Consider the following 21476-nt stretch of genomic DNA (forward strand, 5'->3'; position numbering starts at 1 on the left):
TTAAATTTAGCCGACCGATACGATACACAACGATACGACACATGAAATTTCTAAAATCATTTCGTATTGATATATGTCCTACGATACATATTGATATGCATCAATACACCACTGATACACATTGATACGATACGATATGCACCGATACGACTCTGGAAAATATAAAATCAAGGTGAAATGTACATTTCGGTATGTATCGGTACGTATCAATATGTATCGATCGGTACGTATCGGCATGTATCGATCGGTACGTATCAGTGAGTATTGGTATGTACCGATACAATGCGCTACGGTCATATAAAGGCTAAGATGGGTAATTTTTCAGAAAAACACGATTTTTTGAGGGGTTTTTGTTCCAAAGTTGCTGTCAACCATATTTCTCTCTAACTAAAGTGGAAATCAAGGTTGAGAACAAGGATTTTACATTTATGGGACAACTACAACCTTGAATTTTTAGTGTGATACCCTCAATTTAGTGTTTATGCATAATACATGTTATCAATAGCTTTTTTTAACAAATTCTTTATGCAAAAGTGTTTAAAAAAATGTATCCTATCCATTTATGTGTGTATCTTTAGTGTATCTCCAATACGATACAATACCTTCTGATACGTATCTTAATTTTGGCCGACCGATACGACAACCGATACCGATACTTTAATCCTTCCTAGTGAAAAATCAGTCACAGAATAAAGGAGAAGAAGAGATGAAGAAGAACATGAATAACAAAGATATGGGGAAAAAGCTTCTATCGATTCTCTTCTCTTATATTCTTAATTGAAAGACAACAAAAGTACATATTCACCCATATAAGTAATACATTGTCCCACATGTACAGTATAGACATTCATTCCAAAAATATCTTAGCATTCCAACATTCTCCTTAAGCTGGGGCAAAGATATCACATATGCCCAGATTGCCTAATAAGTATAAAAATGTATGGAATTAATTCCTTTTGTTAACATATCAGCCAGTAGTTCTCTTGTTTCACAAAGGGTGTACAGATACATCTTAAACTGAAGTTTTTCCATGATAAGTAACAGTCAAATTCAATATGCTTGGTACGATCATGTTGGACAAGATTGTGAGCTATGCTGAATTGCTGATAGCAGCCTTGTTTACACAATATAACCTCATAGAACCATCTGGCTCAAAACCCAACTCCTGGATTAATCTCTTCAGCGGCTCAGCCACAGGAGCTCACAAGCTCCATAAGCAATGGCTCTAAATTCCACTTCAACAATGGATCCGGAAACAACAGATAAGTCACGAGGTTTCCACCTACAAAGGTGCAAGAACCTAATGTTGATCTTCTATCTAACTGATCCAGCCAATCTGCATTTGTATATGCCTAGATCCTTAGGTTATTGTTTTTTAACAACAAATCTTTCCCTGCACTTGAATTTTGTTACCTAAGAATGGGATACACTGGTTCCATGTGGCCAGTTCTGAGGGCAAGCATAAATTGACTAACTACCGATGTAAATACACACCAGTGGACTGATCCAAACCATCTAGGCATCCAACAGAGATGAACCAGACCCATATTTAGGTCCTTGGTGTAGTAGGATTTTTGAGGAGATTTTATTTATTTAAGTAATTTATTTCCAAATTAAGACATGTAGGAGTTGGTTTACTATGTTAGGGTAGTTTCCTATTTCAGTTGATTTCCTTTTTTATGTCTTTATTGTCCTAATAATGATTGTAACCGATGGACAAATCAGATAATGAAAATATGAATTGAGTTTGTGTGGTTTGAGAGCCTGCAGGTTGTGTGCGTTTCTCTTCCTCCCCCCCCTGCCTTTTTTCTCGTGTGAATCCTATCTCCCTCCCCTGCAACTCTGAGTTCATCTCAGGGATTCTTCCCTACCCCTACCGGCCCTCCATCAACTACACCAATAGCGTATGCTATATTTGGACGGCTGCGAGAGAGAGAGAGAGATAAATCAATTTCCCCACAAGTCTCTGATATCTCCTTGCATCAATAATGGGATGCCCACTTTCTTCACTCAATTTGTGGTTCTAATTGGATTTGAAACCATGCATCCCTATCTCAATTATGAGATTTAAAACGTACTTCCAATGCCAAATATAGATTGCCTTTTTAGATCTTGATAATTTCAATTCCCAAGAAGTAATTCTTCGTATGAAGATCTTTAACATCATAATGTTGTGCAATATAAGCCTTCAACTTTCTCACCTCCTCTTGATTATTTCTAGTCGCCACAATATCATCTACATAAACCATGAGAGCTATAAGCTCGCCATTTTCTTTTTTGGTGAACAGAGTGTGATAAGGTTGGCTATGTGTAGACCCCCATTTCTCATCATGGCTTATCTGAATCAAGTCAAATCAAACTCTAGGTGACTGTTCAAGGCCACAAAGAACTTATTTTTAGTCTGCACACCTATCCTTCAGCAGCAGGGAATCTGAATCATAGAGGAGTTTGGATGTACACTCTCTCTTCTAGATCTCCATGAAGGAATGCATTTTTTACATCAAACTTATAAAGGGACCACTCCTGATTTGTTGCCAAGGACAGAAGAATTCTTAATAAAGTTCAACTTAGCTACTGATGCAAAGGTCTCTCGGTAATTAACCCCATATAACTGACCATACCCTTTTGCTACTAGTCTAACACTCTAGCTTTATATCTTTCAATGATGCCATTTGAATGATGTTTATCCATGAAAACAAATCTAAATCCCACTGGAACTCTTCCTCCCTCTGGAAGATCCACCAAATCTTAAGCGCCATTCCTCTCTAATGCCCTCATTTTCTCACATAGCTTTCCTTCCACTTGGATCAACCATAGCCTCGTAAACATTCTTGAGAATAGGAAATGGAGGACAATGCAACTGTGTAGGAAAGATTGGTAACAGACATAGAATCATAGGACTGTAGGAGACAAACTCGGCGATGGGATGACTAGTAAAAGATATTTTTCCTTTTCTCACAGCAATAGGTAGATTCAACTTAAATGGTAATTCAGGTGGACTTGGTGGAGAACTACCTGAATCAAGATGATGAGGATCTGAAGAGAACCGTTGGCATTATCTTCTTTGCTTTTCGGATGTACACTAGGGGAAGCACCCCCTTATCTCTTCCTCTTTCAACTTCATCTCCCTCCTGTTTCTTTTTGAATCTCTTCCATTCCTTTGCTCCTATTTCAAATTTCACTCACTTTCTCAATATTAATATGTTTGCCAGAATCAAAAGAGAAAGGTGGAAGTGGAACAGGCAAGGCACCTCTTCACTTCCACTCCCCCTGAAGAGGTAGTGTATGAGGAGAAATGAATGGAACAGACTCAAAAACAAAAAAAATTAAAATCCTTAGATACCAACCATTTCCGAGAAAGTGGATGATAGCATTTGTAGTCTTTCTTAATAAGTAACACAGGAATATACAATTAAGAGGCTTTAAGTCAAGTTTAGTGCAGTCAGATTTACGAACATGGACATAAAATACACAACAAAAGACATTAGGTGGAAGAGACTAAAAGAAGAAAGGCGGACGGTTTTTTTCTTTCAGCTACTCCATTTCATTGAGTTGTATCAACACAAGCAAGTTGATGAACTATCCAATTCTCATCAAAGAAACTTTGCAGCCCCTCATACATGTAGTCACCCTCTTTATCTAACTTCACAATCTTAATTCGAGTTTCAAATTGAGTGCATAACATATGATCGAAACTTTTAAAGGAAGCAAACACATTATGTTTCAAAAGATATACCCATGTACTGTGAGAGTAATCATTGACAAAGGTAATGGAGTAATTGATGCCAAATAGAATGGGAAGGGGCAGGTCCTAGAGATGTAAACAGATCGGATACGGTCATACAGGTCAAATACGGATCGGATGTGATAGGATCCAGATTTTCATAACTGGACAGATACCCCTAAACGAATACGGAAGCAAATATAATTTAGCTTTTGAATATTTGTTTACATCCCTGACTTGTGTAGGCCGGATCTTTCTCCTCCTAGCAGATATGATTCGCTCTAAATCCATGTCTCTCAGTTGCCTTAGCTCTTTTCCTTATTCTCTAGAACTTGACGAATCTTCAGGAACCTCGAGATCATTACTATTTAATTTTTTATTATTATTTGGATATCTATTCGAATAGGATAATTATTTTTCGGATAATTTGAATTCAGATCCAGATACCCCTAGACGGATACGGATATGGATACAGATGAGGATGCGAATTGATTCAGATTTTCGACTATCCGTTTAGATCCCTAGCTGGTCCCCAAACATCAAAATGAACCATGTGAAATGGAGAATCAATTCTATAGTCATGATAAGAGTAGTGAGATTTACAATGTTTGGCAGATTGACAAGATCCACATTGAAATACAAATGAACTTGAGAGAGTAGAAAACAATTGAGGCAAGTGTTTTTTTCATGACAACAAAGAAAATTTGTCCCAAACACTTATGCTAAAGCATTATATTCCCAATCATAGTATCAACGGTACTATTATTACTAATCTCACAAACATAAGACTGTGTCGTACTGAAAAAGGATGATGGAGAATTGAGTAGATAAAGCCCTTTCAGCACACGACCACTGCCAATAGTCCTCTTCATCACTAGATCCTAATACAAACAATGAGTAGGGACGAAGGTGACGCTATAATTCAAGGATTTAGTTTTAAGACTGACAGAATGAAGGTTAGTAGTAAAGCTGGGGATATGAAGAACCAAATCAAGAGGTATTAAATATGGATCTTGCACACTGCCTTTCCCAGAAATAGATGAAGGATACCATCAGCAATCCTAACTTCCTCTCTACCTGAATAGACAGTGTAGGAATCAAAGGAAAGTAACATAATGGTCATATGAACTGTGGCAACCGAATAAATGATCAAAAAAATAGAGATATTAGATGTAAAACTATGTAAGGCAGAAGTTGAGGTGCCTGACTGACTGATGAGAAGATGACAGTTGTGAAAGTACTTCTGAACTTTGTCACAGCATGTCGAAGGGTATCAACTTCTTCTTTGGTAAGGGGGCTACCATCATTATATGGCCCCGATGGAGAAGGATTTTATCAAGGGTCATAGCTAGCAACAACTGTATAAGCTCTAGTTATTATTATCCTCCCACCTTGACAACTACCAACCATTTGTCCAGATGGATGGCCACAAAGCTCCCAACATGTTTGTTTGGTATGTCAAGTTTTGCCACAATGCTCGCCTTTGAGCTTACCCTTGTCATCCCCAGGACCACCTCCACGTCCTCTTCCTCAAATCGATTGCTTTTGTGAGAGACATAAGCTAAATTAGACTTCTCAGGGAAAGGATTTACCTCCATAGCCTGTCTCTTGTCACTTTACCATGTAGAAATCCACAAACTTCATCTAAGGATGGAAGAGCTACTTTACCCAAAATATGAACCCAAATTGGTTCATATTCTGGGTTCAAGCTTCCTAGAAGAATTAAGATGTGCTGGACTGGGGTTGAAGATGTTGATCAGCTCTTCTTCAGTTGTCCTTTCTCTTCTTCTTTATGAAGAAATATTCTTCGCAGCTGCTGGTCTTCTAGAAGACACCCCCTTCCCCTCCAAAGGGAATGGCTTTGGATTGACATGACCTTATCTAGAACCTTTGTCTGTGACACCACTGGCAAGCTCACCTTCTGTGCAACCATCAATCACATGTGGATGGAACGTAGTTTTCGAAGATGGACCTCCAACTCTCTGTCTCATGATATGATTTAGAAGCCATCTTCTTTGATGTTAGTTCTAAGATCCATGTGTTTCCCCACAAGCCTGTTGGGGACTTCCCAAGGAACACGCTCATCATTGTTTCGTTGGGTCTCCCTCGGACTATTATCCTCTCCTGATGCACCCCCCGAGTGATTTGTAGCATTTCTTTCATCTTGCTGGCCTCTTGGCTTTGTGTATTTTTTATTTTTTGTTTTCTTTTCCTTTGGGGACTGCATATTCCTTCTCTTGATCTTTTAATACATTTATTATTCACCCAGAAAAAGATGGGCTCATTCTCAAAAATTCGAAGTAGACTTTAGGTTCATCATCATGATTTGATAATTTTAGGTCTCTATAATGATCATATTCTATCCCAATAATTGTGTTATAATATCCAGATATTGACGTCTTGCCTTGTTTCATGGTGACAATCTTCTAGAGGTGATGATACAGCTTTGCTTAATCATCCATTCGATCAGATGTCCAAGCAACATTGTCCCATAATTCTTTTGCTGTTAATTTACGCATCGACCTCCTTTTCTAGTTTCATAGAAAAGATCAGCCATGTCATCACTGTGGCATTTTCGTCTCCTACTTCCAATATGCTTGATCATTGAGACTTGGACTTCAATTTCTCCATTTCCCTAGCTTACCCTAACTTCTCAAATATAGCGTTACGAAACGTGACCTATCTAGATAATTGGTGTTGTCTAACTTGACAATAGATATTTGGGGAGTTAAACTGTCCATGAACAGAATACTTGGAGTTGTACTAATTTCTCTAGACCCACTCACTTCAGACATGGTAACAAATCTGATGTAGATAAGTCACTTAATGGGCTTGTTTTATTGCAAATAAGCTTTAGGTTGGGTTATGTATGTGTTGGGCCTTTGATCTCATGGGTTTTCTTTATGGGCCACTTTAATAGGCCTAGAATATAAGTAGAAAATAGGAAAACGGGATTTAATTCATTAGTTTAGTTAGAGTCCTATTTTTAGTCTTTTTCCTTTGTTATTTTAGTTTCGTAATCAGTTTAGGTTTCCCCATTAGTTAAGGATTGAGTTAAGCCTTTCTTTTTTAGTGTTTTGCGTCAGTTTTGAGTCTTCTATATAAGTTTGTAAGCAGCTACAACGTTGAACACGAATTTATTAATGAAAAAAAAAAAGATGGCTTATGTTGTTGTGCTGTGGGATGTAGTTGGGTGAGATGCCCTAGGAGAGATGCCCATTCACTAGTTCTTCCCCCTTCTCAACCCTCCATCGAATTCTCTTTCTTTTCTTATTTTCCTTTTGTTTGTTTGCTATGACAGAGTGTTTGAGAGCTAGAACCAAGCCTATTGGAGGACATCTTCTTTATTCAGCCAAAATTTCAGATCCTGCCTAGGATTGGATCACTTATGACCCAATCGTATATTAAAATCTGGTCAGACACCCGAAAAAATAGGTGGGGAGTCCACATTCCACCGAACAAAAAACAGGCCATCTTTCCCAGTTTAAGAGAACTCTCAGATTTTAGAAACATCACGGAAATATCTAATGAAATCTTTTATGACTATGTTTTCTCGAGGGAAAAAACTCTCAAAACATGAAGCATATACTTGAGGTGTGACACCTAAGAATGCGGCAAGTACCAGACCAGCCTGAGAGATCGGTGAGGTGTCCCCACCAAGAATACGGCAGGTACCAAGGGGTTTGAGAGATCGGTGAGGGTGTGCAAACTTTAGTCCCACATCGCCTAAGAAGAGAACACAGGGCTAGTCAATAACCTCTAGCCTCCTTAACATGGCACAACGCGTTTTAAAGCTTTGAGGCCCATGGGCCAAGAGGACAATATTATAATAATGTTAATGGGGTCGGGGCGTTATAAGTGGTATCAAAGCCGGCCCAGACAGTGTGTGGGGCCACAACGGGGACATTGTGCCGAAAAGGGGGAAGATTGTGACACTTAAGAATGCAGGAAGTACCAGACCCGCTTGGGAGATCAGTGAGGTGTCTCCACCAAGAATACGACAAGTACAAGATGGTTTGGGAGATCAGTGAGGGCGTGCAAACTTTAGTCCCACATCGCCTAGGGAGAGATTGTTGGACTAGTTAACAACCTTTAGCCTCCTTAACATGGCACAACGTGTTTTAAAACCTTGAGGCATGGGCCAAAGAGGTCAATATTGTGCCAAGGTTAATGGGGTCAAAGAGTTACATGAAGCATCTCAACTCACACACAAATCTGATAGGTAACAGAATCAAGCACTATAAACACAAAGTGGAGCAGAACCGTACCTTCCTAGCAGTACAACAATGCAGCCATGTGTGAGGTGCTGGCGTACTGCAACCAGTGCATCATCTTTCTAAACTTGGCACTCAGGCCTCTGAAATAAGACTCCAGGGCGACCTGAATGGTTTTGGTTTCATGCTCAACAAGTCAAAGATTAAGAAGAAACAGAGCATGACATCCAGGTCTGGGGGACTGAAGTGTTGGCCATAGAACTACATTGATTCAATCTTTTCCAGCTTCAATCACTCTAGCAGACCAGTTTCTATCAACCTTACGGATCTTAATCTAAGGCCCTTACATCCTCTAATGACTTCTGGAACACTTATCTTCTAGTTCCTCACAAGGAAGGTGAAAAATAGGGAATCACCTATCCGATTCTCAAACCCGCAACGGGGCTCTGGTACCAAGTTGAATTTGATAATCAGTAGAAAGTGAACTGATATCACTGAAAATCAGTCTCAAGATGGGAGGAGAAGGAAGAAGAAGAAGAAGATGTGAGTGAAGAGGCAAAAAATAGGAGGAAAGCTTGAGAGGAAATATCAATTTCCTTCTCTTATATTAATATTTATTTACAACACAAAGACAACAAAAATACATATTTATCCTTGTATAAGTAATATATTTGTTGAGTTTTAGGAGTAAGGGAATTTTAGTCCTATCGGGTTCTATTATGTATTAGGTTTTGATCAACTCAGGTCCTATCGGGTTCTATTATGTATTAGGGTTTGATCAGCGCACGGTACAGGGGTATTCTTGTCCCAGCGCTAATGTTGGAACTTATATATATCACGGGAATGACCTGCGGCAGACTATTCTGGTCAGAGCCGTAGGTTAGTTCCCCTATTTGGGACTGATTTGTGCTCTCGCCTCTCTCCTCTCTTCTCTTCTTCTTCTTTTTTCCTTCTTTGATTTGATTGCAGGATTCTGGAATTGTAACATTATTGTCCCACATTTACTTGTAAGATATATATTCCCAAAATACTCTTATCATTCCAACAGACATATATCGTCATCAACTCTCCTAATTTCAACCACCCACTATAACCTGTAAAACCAGAATTATCAATACAAACATCCCCCTCCTAAAAACTCACAACGGTATAATTTATTACTTCTTCAACTTAGCTTTTTTCGGATAAATACCTATTTAGTAGCATTTAGGGACTTCAAAATTTCCAAACATAAGAATTAATGTGATACAAGAAGTAATAGTTACAACTCACAGCAGTAAGAAAAACATAGTTAAAAACATGCATGTACAACCAAATTTATGAGCCAAGAGAAAAATATATAGAAGAATCAGCAGGTAAACCTAAACAAAATTAAGCACATGCCAAATCCGAAAGATATACAACCCAGGCCCACCCCATCACCATGCTTCTGCATTCCGTATGCATATACAGCACATGCATGAGACAACAAAAACCACGTGCATACAAACACCACCAGACAAAGATACTGGTACTTTGATAAAATAGCAACATAGCAATAACTGACTAACTAGGGCTGGTTCTAAACGAAACAAAGGTGTTGGTAATGAGAAAAAACAGAAACATAGTAATAATGACTAAAAGAAACGGCACAAGAGGGCATCTTCCCCCTGGCATATTTCATGAAAAAAAACACACCTTAACTGCTGTAAGTCTGGTTATCTCATTTCCCATCCGATCAACAAGCATAGGAAGGCATGCAGGTAACTCCGCTTGAAGGTTGTTGCCAAAAGTCGAGATTACCAGGCCCATGCAAGAAATAGCACACTCCTTGACTTCCTGGAAAGAATTTTATGAGATACAGCAAACAAAAAAAGTAAAATTTGATTTATAGTTCTACCAACCTGATCTTGATCTTGATTTGCAAGACGTGTCAAAATGGCATTGTATATTGGGTGAACATAAGGTGTAAAATCAAAACCCCGACCCTGCATCAGCAATAGTTACATACCATGACATACAAGTCCTGAAATGTTGTGCTAAAGATTCCAAGTCAACAAAGATAAAATATCTTCACCTTAAAATCTGGTGGACGTACAACACGGACAAGCTCTCCAGATACTCGTAACGCCTCAGCGGTGACTTTGTAATAACGCTCACCAACAGCAGATAATATAGGACCAGACAAGGCCTGGATCAACAAATACATAAATCTTTTGGAAGATCAAGCAAAAACAAACCAAAATAAATAGTAATACAAAAGTTGAACAGATAAATAATATCTAAGAAGTAAACAACTAATGGAGTGCATCACGATTAACATCAGAAAAATTAATATATAGTAGAGCATAACTGATAAAGTGGTGAAAATTGATGAGAGAGATTCCGCAATGTGACTATTTTAGGTATCTAGTGTCAACCACAAATTAAAAAGGGGGCATAGAGGATGATGCATCACAGAGAATTAAAGTGGGATGGATGAAGTGAAGAGATGCGTCCAGAGTGTTGTGTCATTGGTGTATTCCTTTAAAGCTTTTTAAGCAAAATTTTATAGGACTGTTGTGCGACCACCAGCTATGATGTATGGGGCAGAAATGTTGGGTAGTTAAAAAATGTCATATAGAGAATCTAAGTGTAGCTGAGATGAGGATGTTAAGATTGATGTTTGGCAAAACTAGGAAGGATAAAGTAAGGAATGAGCATATTAGAGCTGATATGGGAGTTGCCCCGATCAATGACAAGCTCCACGAAAATTGTTTGAGGTGGTATGACCCTGTTCAAAGGAGGCCTGAGGATGCCCAAGTAAGGAGGAGTGATCTGATTCTGATTAAAGGAACTAAAAGAGCTAGGGGCATACCTAAAATGACCTTAGGCGAACTGATGAGGAAAAAAATGCATAGTCTCAATCTGGTCCCAAGTATGACCTTGGATAGAGGGCAAGGATCCATGTGGCTGATCCCATTTAGTTGAGATTCTCCTGACTTGTTGGGTTGTGCCTCCTTCCTCTTACTCGAATCTTTCTTTTCATCTCTTCCCTCCCCCTTTTTTCTGTTTAAAAGTTTTTCCGACTTTGTTGTGTATGGATCCATGCATCCGACCCCATTAAGTTGGGATAAGGCTAAGTTTGTTGTTTTTTGTTGTTTGTGGTTGTAGAACATAACTAATGAATAGCTAGAGAAAACCTACTTAAGACAAGCGTCCAAATTGTATGCCAGCAAAAATAAAGGAACACATAAACTCCACAACATAATCATAATTCAGGCAACACATCAACAAAATCAGACTGATAAAAAAGGAAAATATTGAAAAAGGATGAACTCCAACTCTTCCTAGACAAGAATTGATAACCCAAATGCCAATAAACAGAAGAAAGGTCACATAAAAGTATGGACCACAATGATTTAACTATTTCAACCCCATTCATCTAGCAGTTATTTGCACCACTGATCCAAAGTCCAGAGGGTTATAACCAGAAAAACCTCACTAAGCCAAGTACACAAAACCTATAAAACAAACAGAAGATATGATTTAAATACCTCAATTTTGCATCTTTAAGCTACAAACTGCATTTCATTTAGACCTTCATGTAAATATTACAAGGAACAAGAAATTTACAACTTTTCTTTTTAGCACATAAATAAAAAAGCTATGTGCTTTCACATGAACAAACAATATTACTTGAGGCTATGTTTGGTTGCAAGGGATATTTAAGGGGAAAGGAAGTGAAATTTTCATACTTAAAAAAGAAATGTTTGCTATCATTACCCCATGTGACTGTATCATTAACCTCAAATCATCCCATATTTGGTTATTAAATTTCACTTTATTTTGCAACCAAAACCCTTTGCTCCAAAAGACCTCCATCTTCTGATCGTGTCCAAATGGATTCCTCTTCCCATCAACCTTACCACAGCCGGAAGTCGAACAGAAGTCATCAACTTGCCGGAGGGCTGAAATTCCAGTGTCTAACACCTCTAGGGGTCTTTCGAACGTTGCTCCCACCTCCCCCCAACAATCCTTCGGTCTGTCATGATCCTACTAATAGTCTCTCCCTCCCTTCCTCTGGATCCAATCACTTTGCCATTCTGCAAACCCTAGAATCCTGGGTTGATGTTGACGACTCTTTGCTCCCTTCTCCTGGTCTTGATCTCGGTCATTCGCAGAACCCCTGCCACCCTTATGATAATCCTCTACCTCACGCTGGCTCTCTCCCCCCTTCTCCTTGCCTCTCTGTCTGAGGCCTCTCCCTCATCTCCTCTTCGAGAAGAGGCCTTCCTCCCTCTTTCCATCTTAGTCCTTTTGTGGTACCCTCCATCCTGCTTCTTGTACCCCTCTCCCAGCCATGACCATCACTCTCACAACCCATCTTAACCCAACCCTAGTCCCTAGCCCATCTCTCTCATTCGGCCCATCTTTTCCCTACCCATTCCAAACCGTTACATCCCATCTCCTCTTCTTCTCACCCGACCAGTCCACCCTGACCCAGCTACTATCTCCTCCTTGCCTATGGTCTTTGACCCTGAATCCATTGAAGGCTCTCTTCCAATCGAGAAGGATGCATCAACCATCGTGCATGCCTCAGGAACGTCCACCCTCATTGAGGCTCCTTTACATGTCTACCATCAACGCGAGAAATATATGCCCCTTAGCCCATAAATCCGTAACCATTCCTGTGTCGTGACATATTGTAATTTCTTCCCTTAGCCTTTTGGGACCTCCCTTGTGTTAGGGTCCAATCACTTTGTTGGGTTTTCCCCCCTATTTAGTGTGTTACAGCTGCTTTGGTATTTCCCTCCCCCTCTTTGTGTTCACTGGGCCTTATTTGGCATTAGTGTTGGCGCTTGTTCTTCTTCCCCCTTCCCCCTTCTTTCCTTTGGTTACAAATTCTTTGTTCACATAAAAAAAGAAAACTCCGCTATAATATGTAAAATGTACCATTACTAAATATGGTTAAAAAATTAAGTAGTTTATACAATTACATGGGATCACATGGGTAATGATTATAAAAGTTTCCTTTTTAAGTATGAAAATTTTCACTTCCCTTCCCTTTAATTCCCCTTGCAACCAAACGGAGCTCGAGGAAAAATATACTCCACGATATTTTTCAGTTAGGTATGTCGTAGCTTTATTTGCCCTCCGATATCCAACTCAAGCCGACAACTGACACACTCCACTCATTACCACTGAACGAAAAATCCAGGCAGAGTACAAATAAGCCAGTAGAAGACGAGTAGGCAGGGTATTAAAAAGCCAGTGGGGTAAATATATGGACAACTGGTTTTGCAGTTTGTACTGGTCAACTTTGGGCAGGAGATTGCCAATTTGTTTTAACGGCAATTTTAAACCTACTTGGTTTTGTTAAATACAATACTATAAAAAATGAAACCTTTGGTGGATCAATAGGTCCTGTAGAAAATCCTGAGGTCTCGAGACAAATAATTAGATTAATAAAAACTTCATAAAAAATTGATTATAATAAAACAGCGTAAAGTTCTAATATTTTATGATAAGTAGATTTGTAGGATTCAGAGATGCGCAGCTTCAAAAGGATGCCAAATCTGACATCTACAAATTACCAAACTTCAGTTAATTGAGGTACACTTAAATGATAATATAGAACTTAACCTTTCAATTAAAGAATTACCAAACTTTAGTAGCAAGTGGAATTCAGTTGGATAAACTATGCATCAATGATGGCATTTAACACATCAGCAAGATGTACTTACCTTGAATATGACTGAAAATGGTCTACCCTATCAATATAGAAATAAGATGAGTTCAGACAAAGATCATATTGGATTGGGTAATACCACAGACCTTTCACGACCAAGACTCAAATAAGCCTCTTCCTGAGCTTTGCTTGCATCATATTCTTCGGGTTCTCTTGGAGTTGGTCGGGCTCCATCTTCCCAAATCCCAACTTGAGATGACACTTAATGCTTGGCCTGACTAGGCACTTAATCCCAGAGCTACAATTTATGGGAGCTAATCCCTTAAGGAATTTCATTGGGATTTAGAGAAGGAAAGTAACAGGTGTGTTTTTAATAAATCCAGGTCTAAAATAATTGCTGTTATTGCATACGTACATTATACCCCCCAAAAAAGGTCCCAGGTTTGGAGGCCTTGACAAGTGATGGGACTCAGGAGATCGTTCAAGGGTAGACAGCTTAGACATAAGCCTTATCATGGCTATAACTTTCCTTCTCTTCATGGGGTATATCTAGACCGTCGTCTTATGGATATAATTATGTAACTCTCCTCCTTATTTAATAAAATTCTTTCACCTCTCCTATGAAAAAGATTTTAAATAATTACTTCAGGGGATTTAGACTGTATGATATACATGTCATTGTGTTCAGCTCAAGCCAGATTTTTTGAAGCATGGGGAGGGGGAAGATAGTCAAATTACTGTTGGGTCATTTTCACTGAATATGTGGGATAGGGAAATTTTAAGTGCTTCTTGCACAGTCCTACCGTTGTTCCTCACATATCTAACTTGCTCCTAGCATTTTATCCAATTTTGATATCAATAAAAACTCTTTTTCCACTCTTTAGACAAAAATTTGAATGATGGTGCTACCTTTCCCTGCTCATTGTAATCTCCAGTGGGGCAAATAAGAGAATTGACTGTCAATGAAAATCATGATCATTGTCTCTTAGAAAGTTATTTGGCATTCTTCAGATGCATTTTTACAGTAATGGTACTTGTTATAATATCACAATGTTTACCAGTTTTGTCAGACTGACAGAGATTATAGAACACTCATTCTTAAGTGTTGAACTAAACTAAACATAGAATGATCACACCAAACTGCACTCCTCAATTAAGCAGGTGTCAAACAAAAAAAATAAAAAATAAGGCAGGTGACAACACTATACGAAGTAAACATCTTATCAAGTCTGCCTTGTTACCTTAACATAAGGGTGGAAAACAGAAGGTGAGTGTGAAGCCATAACTAATCTCGTGAAAATTAGAGCCTCAATTTTCAAATTTGAAGTCGAGGACTTGTCCTGAGAGAGAGGCATTTTAACAGCAGGAGGAAAATTATCAGCATATACAGGGAAAAGGCAAGCCCTTTCACACTTCAGCATTAACTGCTTTAACTTACACTTAATGCCTTTTCAATTCCAGGAACAAGGGACCCGATGTTCTCAGCTAGGCAGTCTGGTAAGACACGTACAAGTTCCTTCAAAACTGAAAAGGCACCAACCTGCAAAGGACAAAAGGGTTAGGGACAAGGGAAGGGAAAAGGTTCCATTAGGTATTAAAAAAAAAAAAATTATCTTGTTCCCACCTTGGTTTTGATAGACTTTTCACGCAGTTGCTTATTTATTGATTTAACAATTTTGGGGACTTCCTGTTTCAGTAACCACCGCGGACTGCAAATGGGTCAAATGTAGTATCAGCCAAAACTCATTGATAACTATTAATCAGACATGATTGGATAGATATCAATACAAAGGCTAAGCTAGAGTCAGTTAAATTTATGAAAGCATAATGCAGAAAGGGTTCAGAAAACATTGTAGCCATGCAAGTTATGGGCCCAGGATGCAACTTATGAATTAGGGTTACTGAAGACTTGGGAAGGGGCAATAAGAGTTCAAGAAAGAAAAAAAGGCATTTGGGAGGGATGGGATTTGCTATCGGTAAGGAAAAGTTAAACAAACTCATCAAATATAATTAATAACTAAAACTTAAAACGTCCCACCATTTTGGGAACATCCAAAGCTCAGGGGAATGGGATGCGAGACTGATTCTTGAGGAGAAAAAGAAAGCAGCAGCAAAAGAAGATGAATATGCAGGTTCAACAACAACAAAGAAAAGTAAGTGTCGTTTAAATTAACAGTTCAAGAATCAATCAATTTTGTATTTTGCAGGACAGGGTTCAAAGAATCAATTAAGAGATCAATCAGATCATATTGAATAGGACTAAGCACACTACGAGACTAATCTCTATAAGTCAAGGATTTGTACAGTCGTTAAATCTTCAAGAATATAACCAAAATGGGAGAGGGTTCTCTGAGCAAGATGAATAGAGCACACCAATGAGGTGTGACAGAATGGTTTCATGCATAGGAGTTTCATGTGAGGAGAGAGAAAAAATTACCTCAACTCATTTATGTCAATCTGTCCCTTCGTAACATTTCCAGTTTGACGTATTAGCTCAACAAATGTATTAAAAACATCCATCTGCAGCATAACAGTATCTGAAAATCAACCATAGGATATGGAAAAACAAAAAGGAAAGCATGACTTGAAAGTACCTTGACATTTTCTTCTCTTTCTTTAAACCTTTCTATCAATTTAGGACATGCCTGCACAGTTGGACAAACATCATTTATACATACATATCACCAAAATCATATCATGATAGGAAAGCAATAATTACAGGGAGTGGGTTTCCGGAACCAATATCCAGTGTCAGAAGTTGCTCAAACACAAACTGTTGTCTGCTCTGCCATAGGAAGGTCAAAATAAGCCAATGCCCACACTTTCATCAAGTCATAGATTAGTCTTACAGCCAATCTAATTCACCATTTGTTGATATAATAATATGCAAATGGCCGGACAAAGTCAACTCTCTCTGAAGAAATTGAATCGTGGAAGAAACAAAAGGGGCAAAGTCTGACACATGGCGGACCATACAGTTAGGACGGGCTACTAAATTTATCAAACAACCTATTCCCATCTCTCCAATGGTCAGATTGACCGAATCATGCCTCCATGTGGCAGAAATAGTCACCAGTGCCAGAAAACATTTTCAAATGTTTCAAATAATAAGACCATACAATTGCAGAGGTTATACAACGTTTCACTTCTCTCAAATCTAATCCAAACAAACCAGGACCTGTAGAAGAGAGAGGAGACTGCTAGAGAGACTAACAGTTGAGGACTACAGCCTTCCTTCTATCTTCTTATATATATATATATATATATATATAAACAGAGAGAGAGATTCAGCAATACAAAAGAGCAAGGACTTGCAATAAACTAAAAGACTAAAACATCAACCTAATCAAAATGGGAAAGTAAATAAACAACGTAAACTAGTTTAACTAGAAAAGATTACACATGAAAGTAACAGCTACAGTAAAGGTGCAACAAAACTACAATCCATCAAATCCAGTGACACAACAAAACAATGGTTTCCTCTTAATCTATACCTCCTCATATAGCTTTGAGAGCATCTCTGGACGGGTAACAATTATTGCAGCTAAGCATTTGGCTGATGCCCTTCGAACTTTCCAACTGACATCCTCATCATCGGTATATTCATTTGCACTCTCACTACAATATTACAGGAAGTAAAATAGAAGTAAAAATCAACACAAGATCCATATATCCAACAATCAACACAAGATCCATATGTCCATTCTGCTATGTCAATAAACATAAACATACTCATCTTCCTCTTCCTCATGGCTCTCATCATCAGTATCTTCCTCCATGTTATCAGTGAAGTTTGGATCATAACTTAAAAATTCCAAAGTAAGACGTAAAATTTCACCACAATAGGAAGATATATCTCTGGGGCATCTAAGTAGAAAGCTTTCCAGTGCCTGCAAAGAAATTACAACATAATCAATGCAAGCATCCTATAAAAAATGAACAGCAAGCAATTCAGCATCCAAAACTACAAAGACTACAGATATCTTGACAAATAATACCTGCAAGCTGTACTCACGAAGTTCTTCATCATTTTCTGATGCATTTGTACAGTAGTGAATAAGCAATGGTACAGTATCTCCCAGATGTGGTCCAAAACGATATCCAACAGCACGACTGAAACACCATTGGGCATCACATGTTACTAGTTTTAAGCAATTTAGCGAAACCAGTTCCCACTACATATTATACCTAGTCTAATGGCACTGAAAAGAAGAAAAAGCAAAGGATTAATGGAAACAGAAAACAGACCGCACGGGTTCAATGAAACAGAAAAATTGATAGTGCTATTCTTTAGAATGTCAAGAAAAAACAAGGAAATAGAAGTATTATATAATTCAATCATATTTAGAGTGCAGCTAGAAGAGGGAAAAAGAAGGGAGAAACAGAAGACCACCCCCCCAAGGCCCCAACGCAAAAAGTGGCAAAGAAAATGGCAAGTAAGGATACAATAAGATGCCTCAAACAACATCCATCCCTTTCCAACATCAAACCCAACTTCTGATTCACAAGACAAAACAGTGACCACTGTCCACTACCATCACCTCAGACAACAACCAACTTACTACCTCCGATCGCTCCCTCGCACATACACTAGGGGTGGAGGGAGAGGACCTGGCAAGTCCTCCTTCATGTCCAGAACAATCATAGATATGACTATTCACATGGGATTTAACCTCAATCCTACAAATTCCATCCTTCTGAGAAGATACAAAGCAAAATAATGCAGGTTCTTTGCGTGCAGCTCCCACTGTTATCAACGCAAGAAGGCAACCAAGGCAATGGAGGATGGTCAAAAATCAAGCCAACAGTCCAAGCTAAGCCACCATGTCACCTAGCGGTGCCTTGATAACTATGGACCCTTCCTCAATTTTATCACTCCATTAAACCTCTTAAGAATTGATTGCATAATCAATCCACTGAGAAGAACATGCCCAACTTCTCTAACATTTCATCAAGACTCTCACTTTCTCTCTCTGGCCTGGTAACACCAGTTTCATTGGCAGAACCAAATTCTAGATAACTCACTCCAAGCATTATCATCGTTAGCAAGTTCACGTATAATACGCGAATCCGAACGTATGAATGAAAAAAGCGGTTTTTTACGTATAATTGAAAAAAAAAAAACACATGGATTCTACAGTATGAAGTATTAGACACAAATAGAACGTGTATTATACATATTATTTGTTAAAATACTTTCAATTTAATAAAAATAATAACAATAAACTAAAAAGGAAAAAAAAAAAACCCCCCAAAATCCCCATAAGCCTTCCCTTCTCAAAGCCGAACACAGGCAAAGACCAAACCAGGCAGCGGCTCTGAAGTTGGAAGCCAAGCTCCTCTTCTCCGTCTTCATTACAGGAAAAGTTCAGCTGCACGCTGACATCCGAAAACTGAGGCTCTTGATTATTGATCACAGCGGAGCGAAACTGAAAGTACCCCAACTGAAAATCAAAAACCTAAACAGCATAAGACAGAGAGAGAGAGAGCTGAAACCAAGAACCTAGCAGAAGCGGCAAAGTGAAAGCCGTGATAATGGGCAAACAGATCTATAACCTCCGAGGCTGTGACCAGAAAGAGAGAGAGAGAGAGATGATACTTTATCAAAACATAAATAACGGCTATAAAAAAGTTGATAATGGAATGGATGGAGTCTTTGGCGGTGGACGGGGATTTACGTTTGGGGTTTACTCCCTTGTGTTGTTGTGTAGAATGCACTTCCTATGCAACCAATAATTTACTTTAGGATTGCCTTCAAATTTCAATAATCACAAGATCCTCTTTTAACAGATTTTGATTTGAATTCCCAGTTACATGCATGATGCATAGGTTCTTTTGAGCTTTTTGGCTTAATATTCTAACTACATGTGTGATGTATATGTCCATATATTTACTTACAGAGCAACCATATTAAACACATACCGTATCATTGCCATTTTATTGCGCCGGATTTCTTAGAAGTGTTATTGCCGCATAGTCCGTTTAAAAGCCATATGTCCATTCCCGTATTATTCCTGTTCCGGAACTTACTAACTATAAGCATTATCAGTTCCAAAACAATAATTTGAAATCATGGTTCAAACTTTAGACAGAAATTTCTAAATTTTGGAGATCACTTTTTAGAAACATATCACATATGTATTAAGGGGTCTTCAATGTTCCGGGTTTTTCACTGAAATGGACCATATTTTGGTGCCATTTCAGTGGTATCTTTCTGTTTGGACTGGGGTCAAAATCCCAGTTGAAACTGATATCCTTGTTTTTAATCCAAGGCCACCAAGATTTTGTACCAGAACTTATATGTTCACAAAATTCAGGCTATGTTTGGTAGACAAGAAAAGAAAAGAAAAAATTCAAAAAAAATTGACTTTGAAGAGAGAGATAAGACGCATAAAAATCATAGTGTAATTATGATTTTTTGTCTTATAATGTCTTTTTAGTTTTTTCTTTTCTTGGCTTCCAAACATAGCCTCACTGTCAAATTTAAGACCAAGTCTAGGAAAAACCAACTGTTTCCAGTGACAAACCATGATGTTGTTGTAAGGGTGGTTCCCACAATATAGCTCTCAAGATGTTTAGGCAAGCAGCACCTAGAGAAGAGGGGAAGGCACTAAGGTGACCATTAGTTTCATGGGAATGTGGGGAATTTCCCCAACACAAGGTCGATACAAGTGGTAATAAGGTCAAGTATTTAAGGCTCCATTTGTTTCCATGAAAAACTTCCCACGGAAAAGTAAAATTTTAACTATGCAAAAGTTTTCCACTTTTTTTTTTCAATATTTTAAATAAGATGCAAAAGGGCTACATCTAATTACTTGTTATGGTATTTTCCAAAAAACAAACTCTTATTTCCATCAAATTTTCAACAAAGTGCCACCAACTCACCCTACTCCAGTGTTCTCGACCCTCACCAATCACCCCTTTCCTGCCCCACCCCACCATTGGTCCAGCTGCTTAAGAACTCCAGTTTCTCTCCCCACTTCTTATTCCTCTTAGATACAACTTTACCTCTTCTGGTTTGAAGAAAAGTAACTTTTAAAGCTCAAATCCCTCCCTATGAATTTGAAGTACATCCTCCATACAAATTATTTAATCTGTGCCACAGAATTAGAGAACAGCGAAAAACAGGAGACTGCAGAGACTCTTCTCTGCAAAAAGGGAAATGGGAGATCTCTAATTTCCTAAGAAAAAAAGTCATCAAGCTAGCAATGCTACAAGTAAACCAAAAACTAGTAGTTCAGCCAATCAGCTAGCAATGCTTTGAGAAAGCACACGAGGAAGCAAGCTAGAGTAGTTGTTCAGCAGATGCCAAGCTCGAAAGCTGCCTGTTATTTGGATTAAAGAAAGAAGGAATTATTCTTTCTTTTCAAAAGAGGGATGGTGGGTGGGTATAGAACCAGAAAAGGGGCAGAGGAAGGGCTGAGATTGAAATGCCACTATGGGCTGGAATGGATTTTGAAGGAATGTAATGTGATCTAAGCGCTAGGTATGTGCCTAATCTATTCCCAAGATGCTTTTCTACATTTAGTACACCCAAGAACGGTGGCTGGGTGATGGTGATCACAGGGTCCGAAAACCCTATTTCGAATCACTATTGGCCCATATGAAGAGTAGAAAGCTCATATCAAAGGACTAATGGAAAAATAGTAAACAAAGTGAAGTTTATAGAAGAATGACAGAACTGTACTTTAAAGGGAATCTTAAAGGATATGTGAGGCATAAGATAATGGATGAATACAATAGGGAATATGATTTATTATAAAGGGGCAAACTTGGAACAAAGTTAAAATTAAGGTTAAAGGGGAGGTATTTTAGGAAACAAAAGAAAATATAGAGGGAACAATCGAGAAGGGTGGGGAAGAAAACAGATCATGTACCACCTCTAGTA

At 38.5% G+C, this 21476-nt stretch overlaps 1 protein-coding gene across 2 annotated transcripts in view; it reads right to left on the reverse strand.

Moving 5' to 3' along the window:
- The window catches only part of LOC122072871 (cullin-associated NEDD8-dissociated protein 1-like), a 90667-nt gene that overhangs the window by 39135 nt on the left and 30056 nt on the right, over positions 1 to 21476 (reverse strand). For both annotated transcript variants that reach the window (XM_042637293.1, XM_042637294.1), the window contains 11 exons: positions 17587 to 17701; positions 17321 to 17478; positions 17083 to 17206; positions 16183 to 16233; positions 16026 to 16108; positions 15213 to 15297; positions 15027 to 15128; positions 14830 to 14928; positions 9995 to 10108; positions 9822 to 9905; positions 9616 to 9756 (listed from right to left, as the gene is read on the reverse strand). In XM_042637293.1, the coding sequence (XP_042493227.1) occupies positions 9616 to 9756; positions 9822 to 9905; positions 9995 to 10108; positions 14830 to 14928; positions 15027 to 15128; positions 15213 to 15297; positions 16026 to 16108; positions 16183 to 16233; positions 17083 to 17206; positions 17321 to 17478; positions 17587 to 17701 (1156 nt within the window). The remainder of the gene's footprint in view (positions 1 to 9615; positions 9757 to 9821; positions 9906 to 9994; positions 10109 to 14829; positions 14929 to 15026; positions 15129 to 15212; positions 15298 to 16025; positions 16109 to 16182; positions 16234 to 17082; positions 17207 to 17320; positions 17479 to 17586; positions 17702 to 21476) is intronic.

Source organism: Macadamia integrifolia, chromosome 3, assembly GCF_013358625.1.
Source record: "Macadamia integrifolia cultivar HAES 741 chromosome 3, SCU_Mint_v3, whole genome shotgun sequence".
Classification (NCBI taxonomy): Eukaryota; Viridiplantae; Streptophyta; class Magnoliopsida; order Proteales; family Proteaceae; genus Macadamia; species Macadamia integrifolia.